Below are 12928 nucleotides of genomic sequence, written 5' to 3' on the forward strand. Positions count from 1 at the left end.
CACTGTGACGCTGTCGTAGCTACACACACATCATAAGAGCAAATTTCATTCCAAATACACTAAAACCCCACCCTACTCATGAAATTCTAAGATCTCTCTTCCGTTAATAAAATCAAAACCCATAAGATAATAAACTATCAAAACCGTATTTCAGCAAAAAATTGAAGATAAAAAAAAAAGGAATCCACAATGAATTTAGTGCAGAACAAGTAAAATCACCTAAACCTAACACAAAACCACAAAAATTAAGCAAAATGAACTCTAATTTGACGAAAAATTGAAATTAGGTTTAGCCATTTAGGTAGTGATGTTAAAAAGAGAAGTCGATTCGGTTATTACCTCTAAATTGAGATAAATATGTTGAGCTTCAAGACGATTTAAATAATGAGATTTCGGTCGAACTTGAAGTTGAAGATCGTGAAGATGTTGAATGTAATATTGTCTAAGACCTTCTCCTGAGTTACGCGTAGCAGTCGTGATATTCTTTAACTTCACTGCATCAAAAAATGATGATGCTCATCCACTTATTTCTACCTTCTTCCTTTCTACTTCTACTACCGCCATTGAAGGTTTAAGAGATTTCACTTTGTTTCATTACTCTCCAATCTGCAAATGGCCTTTGGTACTATTTCCCTCCAAAAATTTATGAAATGAATACGGAAACCTGGAAAGGGTAATTGAGGTAATGAGAAAAATAGATATTTTCTAGATCGGCTAAAATTTGGACCGACTCGTCCGAATTTTGGACTAAACTGTCGAGCCGGGGGATATTTGGACTAACTAGTACCAGGCTTTTGATGAGAGGACTAAAACGTCCAAAGCCCAACATATCTAGGACTAACCGTTAATTTCTACTTTTCGTATCCCCTGTACGGTTTTAATGGTTCTCGAATTTGTCTCAAGAACACTTGTAGAAACATCGGGTGCTCCTTAAAAGAGTGGATGTCGTATGGATTGTGTTAAAGCCTCGCGGGAGCTGCCAATAGATATGGAAAGACGAGTATGGAAGTTTTTACCCCCCACTGCAAGTACTTCAACGCTTTGGATTCCATCAGCATTATGGAGTGGATTTGAACAGCGATCAAAACGGAGATGCAGAGATTACAAGGTAGATAAAAATCTGCCAACAAATTTCTTTTTTTAGCATAATTTTGCTGCCCAATCGGTGTGTTCGCTGTACAATAGCGTCATCGGACCAAAAAGAATTTTACAAATGGATGCTCTCCTCCACCACAAATCTTTCTTACACTCCCCTTGCCTAGAAATAAGATACAGTCCTCCCTACAGGTCTTCTACAATGGACACCCTTCTTTTGCGCCCTCCTTTTACAACTTCTGAAGCACACAAAATATATATATTTTTTGATTCGGGAAGATGGATTATGTGCCCCCAGAATTTATAGTGACAGCATTACCCTCCCTCAACCCCTGAAGGCAAAGTTGCAGTGTTCTTTGAACACTATCTGCAACTAATCTTAACTTCCCTTGTGTAACATCTCCGCCTGTAGTTCCATTCATCTCCACTGTTCGAACTACCCTCTGTTTACTCTTTTCCCACTCATCTACTCGAAACCAGCAAGCTCTACCTCCATGGCTACCCTCCATCCCAACAAATGAAACACGTGGGTTTTCACCAAATGAGTATCTCAACCTCACAGAAACACAATAGGGCAACCAAGCTGCACCACCAGCAGCGTTTATGTGAGGTATATGAGCAGGATCTAGGACAACAGTGAGAGCAAATTCTACCGAGTTATGAGGACGGTCATAGTGAATATTGCTTTTCGACGTTGAAGAAGAACTCTCGGGGTTCTCATCCATATTCACCCCAGCGTGATTTTCCAAACACAACTCGATGCGAGGTTTTTGTGCTGGGGCCATTTCACCACCTTGTGACTGCGATAATCCTTTTTTCCATGCTATTAGCTTCAAGAACTCTCGGAGGACTGAAATTGGTAGAGTGAGAAGAGTAATAAAAGACGCAACTCTAGAAGCATCATAGGGCTCTGAAGCAACACGACGACTAAAATAATCACATATTTCAGATATTTCAGTATGAGTTAGTTCCTCTTGAGCACCAGCTTGGTTTTGCTGTTGCTGTTGTTGATGATGGAAGCGTTTCACACTCAATACTTGGAGTAGAAGTTGCACTCTATGGACACTAACAGCGAAGACATATCCCCTGTAAGAAATATTTCAGTTAGATTGTGAATAGATTTCTACAGGTGACAGATTGAAAAAAAAAAGAAAAAAGGACAGACAACAATATATACCTGCTTCCTATGTCATACAACACATGGTCAGACCTACAGTTGAAATTTACAGCGGTGACATTTATGTTTCTCAGTTTCTCATGTTCTTGCAGAAACATAGGTGAACCTAGAGACAATTAACTAATGTATGTAATCAGCTTATATCGAATTGAGGTACTCATTCTTCGGCTCCAGTACGTTAACTATCTTGTTCATCTCAGGCTAAGTTTAAGTGACTTGGAAATCACGAGACACAATTATGGCCATTGAAATCCTTTTATACGTGAAGGTATACAACTACCGAACACTTAAATCGGAGAGAACGTACTACCAGCAGCGATATAATTACCTTGGCCAATGAGTAAAAAAAGTATTCTGCACATGTAGTTATATTTAAAAGCATTGTTTGTGCGACCATATTTGGAACCACTAACATTGTCTTCAGATAAACATGAGAAAGTAAGTTCTCTTAGGAAGCAATGACTAGCAGACATGTGCAGATTGGAGTTCTCTTTAAAAAACTTGTTTCTGTTTGCAAGAATTTACCAATTATTCACAGTTGAGCTACTATGCTTGATTGGCAAACACAGACAATCACCAAAACAGCGAAAGCAGGTGTGATATATTCAGAGAAATAAAAAAATGGCAAGCTAATGAGACAACAAATTTAAATATGAAGTCACCAATAAAAATGAAAACTATGTAAAAATATTACCCCACGAAGAAGCGTAATGCTGGCTGTTCCTGGTCTAAATTCAGGAGGGTCCCTTCGTTATCCTTGAGAATTGAGCCAAGGATCTCTTTCAAAAGATCAGGTAATTGTGCAAATAACCATAGTACTCCTAGATACTTGAGAATTCCTCGTAAAACCTTCTTAAGGGCGACGAGGGGAACCCAACCACCACCGTACCCTCCATCATCTCCAAGTCCAATAAAGGCTGTGTTCAATTCCCCTCTCACATGAATTGGAACACCTGTACCAGGTGTTCTACGTACAGGCAAGCCTGAGCTCAAAGCAGCTAGATTCGAGGATGCCATAACAGCATTGCTCATTCGGCTTAAACCAGCAACTGTTGCAGGTCTTGTAATTCCACCGGCACTAGTCAAATTAACTCGATTAGAATTTGAAATATTTGAGCCAGAGTTTGGGTTGGTATTGCTTGGATTTACAAGCCCAACTGTATTCTGACCACCAGGAAATGAAGGTTCCAGACCATTAAGTTCCTGAGCAACATGCTCCATGATAAAAGGCCGAAATTGAGGACAAGGTAAGGAGCCTCCAACAGTACGTCCTTCCTTGGGAGGAGTAGCTGGCTGTAGCCAAACCTGATCACCAGAAAAGCAACGCATGTCGACTGAGAAATGTTTACGATATATGATGCGAATCCAGTAAGGCCCCCTCAGTACAACAGAGACATCAATAGGCAAAAGGGAGCTAGGAACAATTCCTGGTCCACCTCTTCCAGCCACTGCTAACATAGCAGCATTATGCAGTGTGTGACTCCCAAGAGGACCACCGGCGTTATTTAAGAGAGGATTTCCTGAAGTAGGAGTCGGAATAACATTTGCTGATGAACCACTTGGCAACGGTCCTTGTGTTGGTGCAAAAGCATTTTGTTTGGTAGTAGCTGAGGACCCAGCTGTTCCATTAGGGGCCACAGAAGCAGTACCAGCTCGTGCAGGTCGAGTTGCGGCTGCAAGAGCAAGTAAGGGTCCTGCAGTCAGCCTAACACAGTCCAAAAGAGATGCCACCTCACCACCATTGATGAAATCTTCAAGAAACTGCAGAGAAAAGGATACCTCATCAAGTTGAATGAGCTTGCTAGACAGGTACTTTGCATAATCATCCGAAAGATATCAAATGAAAATTTGAAAACAAGCATGTAAACTAGACAATTCATGGAACAATGCTACTACCCAAATAAAAAGGATTAAGTAGCATGCTAACATCGATAACTCTCAATTTACCAGTCCCAGTAATCAAATATCAAGCATGAAGCATCCTGAGAAAAAACATCATTAACTGCAGCACATACCTTGGTGTGAGGCCAAAGTTGGTCGGGAGATATATGCATCGTACAGCCATCTTTACCTGATTCCCACTCCACAACAAAACGAGCCACTACTCCAGGACCAAAACTAAACCACAAACTCATTAGACCGACTGCTTCAATTCTGAATGCCTTCCTCATCTGCTCTGACATCTTATCGACCACCTCAACAGCACCTTTTGACCCAACATGTACTTTGCTTTCCGTGTTTGTACTGCATTCTTCTAGCTTATCATCTGTCTTTACACCGAGCAGCTTCCGCATACCAAGGGCAAATAATCTTGCATTTGAAAGTCTCCGCAAGTCTGCCACTAGTTTATTAATGCTATCAGACTCGACAGACTTGTAACTCAGAACAACTCCTTCGGGGTCGTAACGAATATGAGAATCAACATCAGATGTTGTGGCAATACGAACACCACAACCCCACGGTGTCACTGTGCTTCCCTTTTGAAGTTCCCACAGGTCCCTAAAGTGTTGATCATTTATTTTAACATCCCAGTACATAGTTCCAGGTCTGCCAAGCCGTAAGCATATATTTTCCCATGAATGTTCCCTAGCAAATGGCAGTCGGAACCATATGTTCGAGGATGGAGCTTGCAAACCTGATTCTTCCACATAAGTTATGTCAAGAGCATCCATCTGGCTAGTTAACCGGGCGTGCTTAATACAAAGTGAACAGTGCCTGACCACATGTAAAAGGGCGGTAACATATATACTGGAAGGTACACTCCCTTTATTTGCTTCAGCTATAAGGTTCCCATAGTTATAGACCTCAGATTGCCCAATCACATCTGATGAACAGACAGCTTGTGATGAAGGGAGATGACGCACCGGGTCCGAGATCTTCCTTCTCTTTGAAACGACCGCTGCACTGACTTCTTCCCCTTGGAGAGATGGGATCAGTTTTAGCAAATCGTCAATTGAACGCTTTCGAAGATTTTTATCATGTTTAGGAACAATATCAGGAACTGTGCTACAAGAAACCCCAGTTTCTGGTGCTTGACCTGAAAAGAGAATATTAGCAAAGAAAAGGAAAAGAAGCAGAATGAAGTAGCATACATAAGATATCTGTAAACTCAATGTAATTTGAGAGAATGTTTCTTACATATGGGGGTTGGGGTCAACGAACCACTTCCAGCAGCACTAGAGTCTGTTACATGGACAGAAGGTGGCACCCTGATCATCCCATTTGGCTTCGTACTACAGGCAGAAACCCGGGTCCCAAGTTGTCGGAGTGGAGATAACATACGAGATGATCGGTTCCCAGAAATTAACTCTTTTGAAGACTCGTTCAGCAATCTCGCGTGATCTTTATCCATCGAAGAGCTTATTTCAACTGAATGTGGAGAACGAAGAGAGGTCAGATCTTGATCAGATTTTGAGGTAGTTAGTCTCTGGTTTCTTCCAGGGCTAGAAGAGAGAGAACTGACAGAGCTGGATTGAATTAACTTCAAATTATTTGGCTGATATGAAGGATTATTGAAATGGGAACCACCTATAGAACCCTTTGTGAAGCTATGAACCTGCGGATGTAGCAGACCTCCATCCCACTTAGGCGAGGTGATCCCTGCTTTTACCCACTGGTGACTATTTTGAACAGAACCAATTTGAGAAACAGAGGATGTGTCAAACGATGATGAAAGACTGTTCTGGCTGGGCAAAGGAGGCAAAGATATCCCTTTCTCAAGCTCAAATACGTCATCAACCACGGATGAAAAACATGACAGTGGAGATCTAGAAATCTGAATAGAACCATCTAGACCAAACTCATTCAGAAGCCCATGTTCTGAAGTCTGATTTGGACCACCAACGTTAGGCAAATATGACTTTAGCTTTTCCCAGTCGAGAAGACTCAGATTCAAATCATCTTCAAGCATTTGCATCTGACTGATGTCAATTCTACTGAAGCGAATTACATGGTTAAATTCACTAACAGAATGAGATTTTCCACTAGTTTCTGGCTGGGTCTCCAGCAGACTAAAGAGAGGTTTAAAGTCCTTGTCAAGTTCCAACACCAAATAATACGAGCTCCCACACTGAGGGAATCCCATGAGCAACAATCCTGATCCATTCAAAATGTACTTGGGAACCTTAGCTGTTGCCATACCTTGTTCGTAAACCTGAAGAAACCAAATAATAGCTAAATTAATATACATTGATAAGATGGAGACACTCTACATATAACTAGAGGGAAGGACAAGGTTAGAACACAAAATAACAGTGTATATTACAAGGACCATAGAAATTGCCTTGTCGATCACAAGTCTACAGTTAAAATGCTATGACATGGCAACACTAATTTTAAACTTAAAACCAAAAATATAGATCGAGAATAATTACTATAAAAATGGATTAGCTTGATTATTACCTTGAGGCCTAAGAACCTCCCTGTTGATGCAAATAAATGCAATATACTTTTGATCCTCAAGTTTATAACTACTTCAGCTGCAGTCATACCGCCTTGGTTTAATGCGTCTTCACACTCTACCAGCACAGATGGAGCAAGAATATTTCTGGATGATTGAAGAAAAAATCGGCCATTCCTGCAATCGCATTAAGAAATGCTTAAATCCTGGATTTAAGAGTTGTTTCTACCACAAAACATTATTTAATTATTTCCCATTTCAAAATATTTATAAGCGTAAATCTCTTAGTTTAACAAAACCACGGGTTTCACTCAATGTTCTTGGAATATATTACAAAATCATTGAAAATTGTCATAATTTCTACTTTCTAGAGCCAAGCAAATTTTCTCAAATCAATTCAAACGAAGTTCATAAGACCCAGACAGAAACTAATTTTCTATGGAGGAACAGCAATTAAAGTCAAATATTGAGGAGCTTTTCTTTTATCCTTGATACAAACATGAGGAAAAGATGGTTCTTAACTTTCAGAAGATCCTTCTGCTTTTCCCTACTGATCATACAAAAACATGTCAAGAATTTAAGCCTTAAATCAATTTCAGACAATTGCTATTTGCTGAATACAAAAGTCTAAACTCTTAATTCAAACACAATTTTTATCCTTAAAAATCTAATTAGATATTCCAAACGAAATATTTTGGTAAAAGCAAACCGAGAAGATTCAATTCAAGCCACCACATATAACATAAAGGCTAAAGCACTCCAAGCATTCAAACTTTGGAAGCATGGAAAATCAGTATGTAGCATAGACACAACAAATGCTAAGAAAACTCAATTGATTTTGAACACGCAAGCAGACCTGATATTAATCCCGAGGGTGATATATGATGAGCCATAGGCCCGAACAAATAACACGTCGTTGCCGCCATGTTCTCTTGAGCTGGACTTACTATCTTTCTGCAGTAATTCAATAGAATAACATGTTAACCGAAATGTAGCTTGAATCCAACTGTGAGCACATGCTTGAATCAAGTGTTTTATGGTTTTAACAAGAACACCAAAGAGTGCATACGATAAGTATAGCAGAGAAATAATAAACAGTACTCCTAAATCAACCTTTTTTATGTCTATGTCAGATTTATCCCCATGACAATGAAGGAGAACATCATTTGCAGCCTGCGAGATCTGAAGTTTTTTGCCTAGCTCTTTATGGATATCAAGCAGACGAGTGTATCTATTACAAGATATAGCTCTTAGAAGCAATCTCTCAACATCTATGCAACTAAGATCAAGTGATAATTCACCCTCCTTGCCAGTTTCTGGATCTATGACGAATGTACTATGAATACACTTTATCTGCAGATCTTGCCCAGGTTCAATTTTAACAAATGGGCACCCGGGATCAGAGCCTCCGGTGTTTTTATCGAAATCTAACCAGTATAAGATTTTCAAACCGGGAGTTTTAAGACCAGCTGAGTCAGCTTCCCCTTCCTGACCCATCTGCGAAGAACCAGCATTGCCTTGCCCCGTATTAACATCAGAGGATATTAGCTCAAAGCGGATTGCGTCCTTCCATCTACCTTGACGAAGTCCCTGTACTTGCCTTATCACAGTATCCATAATGAGCGCAACACAAAGCTCGTGGAGAATTGAGTAGAGAATTACAAATGGGTTGTCCGCTGCAGCCATTCTGCGCTCCAGGTCATCACCAAGAACGTGTCTCCGTGATTCTTCAAGTTTTACAAGTCCACTTCTCTCCCCAACAAGCAACTCCAGATGCAGGATTCTCCACATAGATAGATGACCTCGGTAACCAAGAGTCATAAGAACCTTAAATTCACCATCCACACGTACAATTGCAGTACCGTCGGAAACTTTGACTTCAGAAATCTCTTTGGGTAGTGCCACTTCAAGTAGTTTAGATCGCAAAAGTGTATCCAATTTCTTTAAAGCTGACTTTTGCTGCTCGTCAGCTAGTGGACTCTGACTACCCACGTCTTCAATACATTTTGGTAACTTCAAATAATTTCCACTGAGAAGAATTTCGATGGCAGAAGGGACATCATATGTAGGAGCACGGGCTTGCTGCAGCCCCTCGTGCATGAAAAACATGGAGTCAGCGGTTTGAGTGAAGCATGTGTCATGACTTGAAAGAGTAGATCCAAGCTGCTGACAATACTGTACTAATGGAACCTGCAAAAACAAATGAATGCCGACAGAATGTTAGTCAATTCGTTACAAGATTGAGCAGGTGCAAAATGCAACAAATCAGTAATGCGAGTGTGCATCTCCAGTTCTTCACTTCTACGGATTAAAAGAAGACCATTATATTTGATGTATTATAACCCTCCAATTAAGAGCCTGTGCTGTATACCTTGCTAAACATAGTTCAGCTGATAAGAAAACATCGAGACAATCTGTGAGGCTTTAGTTGCTCTTGGAGCATCTAAACAATTACAAACTAAAGGTGGACAACATTATTACACTATTCACAATTTTCACAAATAACCTCCTAGATAATCAGCTTATATATTTGGGACGCAAAACCATCAGAGTTAAGCTTTTTAACGACTATTATTTTTCCCACTATAGAAATTCAATCGTAAAACTCCTCTAAAGCTACATATGTCTCCCGACAGATGAAAAAAAAATGATACACACCTCATAAAAATAATCCATTTGCAGCACAAAAGCTCCAAACTTTGACAACATTTCATGAATATGCATCATCATTGGCATCCATTACTAAAACATATATTGAAAAATAAAGCCACCCTTTCATTCTTATTCTATGAATCTAGGTCAAAATCAAGCTTATGATGGTCCGAATATCACTAATTTATCATCTATAACAGTAAAACCATAATAAACACTTACTTGTTGACACCATTTAGCAAGAACATGAAGACGAAGCATACGTTGTCGAGTTTTAACTAAGTATTTAAGAAGACTAATCTTCTTTTCAGAATCAGATTGTTCAGAACTCTTCGAATTAGCAACTAAATCATTCAATGAAAGAAATGAATCTTCAGCTGCTCGACGTACTAATGTCGAGAATTCAACAGTGTTTTGCCCTAGTTCTGCCATCTTTCAATTTATCTTCGCCTATATAAAAAGATCTCTAATCAAATAATGAAATTAGGGTTTCTTTTCCATTCCCCCCAAGTCCAATACTGTAATCACAAAAACCAGTCACTTCATTCCAATGTAATTCGTGAGAGACAAAATTTAGAGTTCTTTCTTTTGATTTTGAAGTAGTGACCGAAAGAGGAAAGACAAGAGAAAACCCTACTGCCTCTTGAAGCTGGGCTTTGGGATCACGCCGTGTGTGTAATGCGAACCCTCTTTTAGAGATAGAAGATTGTGATTCCAAAGAGAAACTAGTTTCTTCTAATAAGGCTGCTGCTTACGTGGAGATTATCACATTCTCGCACCCCTGGTTCTAAGAAGGTTGTTTTTAGACATACCTAAATTTTTCTAGGCATACTAAATAAAGATAAAAAAAAAGATGTCAAATAACGAAATCAGAATTCCTCTTAACCAAAACTTTTATAATGGCAAATCTGTTCTTTGTGAGAAAAAAAAATTTTGATTCAATGGAGGATGAGGAGGGTCATTCTTCATCTAAAAAACCTAAGAAAATACATATCAAGTACAACAATGATCCAGAAATGGCTGATTTCTCAGATTATGAGAATAATTTTACACAAACTCAAACTCAAGATGATGATTTTTATGAGCCAAATCCAGATGATAAATACATAGATGAGGAACCCAAAGCTTCTAACGCACATGTACACTTCTATTTTATGTTTAATCTTACTTTTGTAGCTTGAAATCATCAAAAAATTGTATTTTTCATCATGGTTTGGTGAACCAGGACTATGTTCGGCTTAAAAATATAAGCCGAACCCACTAAATTGATGAACAGTTCGGCTAGCTGAATTTGTTAACATTATACGCCGAACCTTCATTTTTCAACTTCCAACCTATTTGCAAGATCCTAGTTCGGCTTATATTAAAGTATAATAACAAGCCGAACCTATTCCTGAGAGTTAGGTTCGGTTTTCACTCTAAATATCGTATCAGCCGAACTATATATTTTTCCAAGTTCGGCTCATATTCAAAAAATCACATCAGCCGAACATGATACTGATTTTCCATGAAACACTTAAATTCATACACATTTAGCGGTTAGGCTTTTTATTAAATATGTTTTCTATTGTGCAACATTTTTATAGGATGAACCAAACAAAAAACGTGGAAATTACTAAAAGTGTTAAGAAAGTGAAGTCTAATGATGGAGAATACCAAGGTCCATATTAAACTCATTAAAATCAGTGAGATCTTATCTTCAACTTCAAGAGAATGAAAATACAAACACAACGCAAAAAGAATGAGGTCATTCCGACATCGGACGAAAAAGTTATGGCCAAAACAAGATCGAAAAACTTGAGTGTGCAAAGAGAAGGTTCGGCTGATAACTCAACAATATGAGATAGCCGAACCTAGAGCCTGCAAATCAATATTTTCGAAGTGTTTACAGAGAGATGTTCGGATTTAAAGTGATCTAATCGAGTCAGCCGAACCTGACAACCACCTGGGGTAAATTTCACTTCTCAGGTTCGGCCGGGAAGGTTTGCAAGGTATTAGCCGAACCTGACATTGTTCTGGGACGTATTCAATACACATTTTTGGGTTCAGTTAAAAATTGACATTTACGGTTTAGCCGAACTTTTCATAGACACTTTCAGGGTGAGATTTCAAGAACAGTTCGGCTCAAAACTCAACTCAATTATCAGCCGAACCCGCTACTGTAACCGTCAAAAACCCTAAGTTTTTAGCAATTTAACCCATTCAATCCATGAAAAACAACAAATAAAAGATTGGTTTATAGGGAATACCTTCTTATCCTCATTTCAGTATTTGGAGCTTCAAATGGTTAAATTTCCGATTCAATTTCTGGTTCAATTATAGTTTTTACACCTTCATCTTCAATTAGTTCTTCTTCTTTAATTCACGGATTGGAAGGGGATTTAGAACACATGACGTTTGCTTTTTTCTTTGTACGATCCATTATATAGTTTAATTTAACCGATGATCGAATTTTCACGAATCGATAATTAATTACGGTGATGAAAAAAAAATCTGAGAGAAAAGGAAGGTGGTTTGGCTGGAGGAAGAAAAAGAGATGTTTATGATAGTTTATTTTTTGATTTTAAGTTCAAGGGTATATAGATAATTGAACTACCCAATAGACACCCCTTATAAGGTCACCTAGGGTGGGAAAACTATTTTGTATGCCTTGAAAGTTTTTGGTATGCCTAAAAACAGCCTTCGGTTTTAAATAATTTACGGCATATCGAGTTTCTTTTGGAATCCTATTGTTGGGCTGGAGTGGGATGTTTCGAGGGCGCTAACAAGAGTACATCAACTTCAAGTACTAGTCTTGGTAACCCATTATCTTATGTGAAAACTACTGTGAGACCCATTTTTCATACTTTTCCCACTGTCAAATACACAGACAGAAATTTTCATGCGCGCACCCATTTTTCAATGGAAAATTTGTCCTACACCCATAATTTGTGAAATTAACAGGGGGTTAGTCGTGGGAGAGTTCGAGAGATTTTAATGTATTTAGGTTTTCTCCTGTTAGTCCTGAGGGAGTTTGATGGAGTCTCTCCAAATCTCCGTTAGTCGTGGGGGAGTTTAGAGGAGTCTCCTAAACTCTCTAGAAAACACCTGTTAGTCGCTGGGGAGTTTAAAAAAAGCTCTTGAACTCCCTATTAGTCATAAAACCCTACAATACTAGGGAGTTGGTTGTTTTAGGGAGTTCGAAGGAGTTTTTAGTGTATTTTGGTCTCGCAACAAATCTCTCAAAGTAGAGATTTGGGAAGGAGTTTGGTGCGTAGAAAACCATAGGAGAAAGAAGAGGAAACGTTTTTTTCCAGGTATGTTTTTTTTCTTCTTTGATCTCCATGATTGTTTATAATAGATTGATTTGTGTACTATTTTGATTGTTTTTCATATCTTTGATCTCCATGATTGTTTATTTTGATTGAGTGTATAGTTTTTTTTTGTGGGCACTCTCTCTCTGTCAAAATCCTAATTTGTGGTTCAAAAGATCTTGGTAAGAAATTGTATGATTTGATTATAATGATATCTTTAAATTCAACCGTTGGAATATGATGAAATTTGAGTATGTCATAGTTTACCTTGTTATAGAAATACAGTAAAATTTTCACGCGGATCAGGTCACG

At 38.7% G+C, this 12928-nt stretch overlaps 1 protein-coding gene across 1 annotated transcript; it reads right to left on the bottom strand.

Annotated features, from left to right (window-relative positions):
* Positions 1 to 1109: 1109 nt before the first annotated feature.
* Positions 1110 to 10026, bottom strand: LOC113350039 (mediator of RNA polymerase II transcription subunit 14-like). The gene is made up of 8 exons (XM_026594112.1): positions 9546 to 10026; positions 7785 to 8861; positions 7528 to 7625; positions 6674 to 6848; positions 5411 to 6425; positions 4288 to 5309; positions 2967 to 4033; positions 1110 to 2181 (listed from the first exon to the last, which is right to left on the bottom strand). Exons 1-8 carry the CDS (start codon positions 9753 to 9755, stop codon positions 1380 to 1382), a joined length of 5466 nt encoding a protein of 1821 aa, XP_026449897.1. The 5' UTR covers positions 9756 to 10026; the 3' UTR covers positions 1110 to 1379.
* Positions 10027 to 12928: the final 2902 nt, after the last annotated feature.

Source organism: Papaver somniferum, chromosome 2 (genome assembly GCF_003573695.1).
Source record: "Papaver somniferum cultivar HN1 chromosome 2, ASM357369v1, whole genome shotgun sequence".
Classification (NCBI taxonomy): Eukaryota; Viridiplantae; Streptophyta; class Magnoliopsida; order Ranunculales; family Papaveraceae; genus Papaver; species Papaver somniferum.

What these genes read in the sequence shown, in the direction of transcription:
- LOC113350039 (XM_026594112.1), bottom strand. Translation starts at nt 9,755, where the DNA reads ATGGCAGAACTAGGGCAAAACACTGTTGAATTCTCGACATTAGTACGT. An exon ending in ACCCTCGGGATTAATATCAG is followed by an intron (nt 6,849 to 7,527) that starts GTCTGCTTGCGT and finishes ATGCGATTGCAG; the next exon opens with GAATGGCCGATTTTTTCTTC. An exon ending in GGAGGTTCTTAGGCCTCAAG is followed by an intron (nt 6,426 to 6,673) that starts GTAATAATCAAG and finishes TGGTTTCTTCAG; the next exon opens with GTTTACGAACAAGGTATGGC.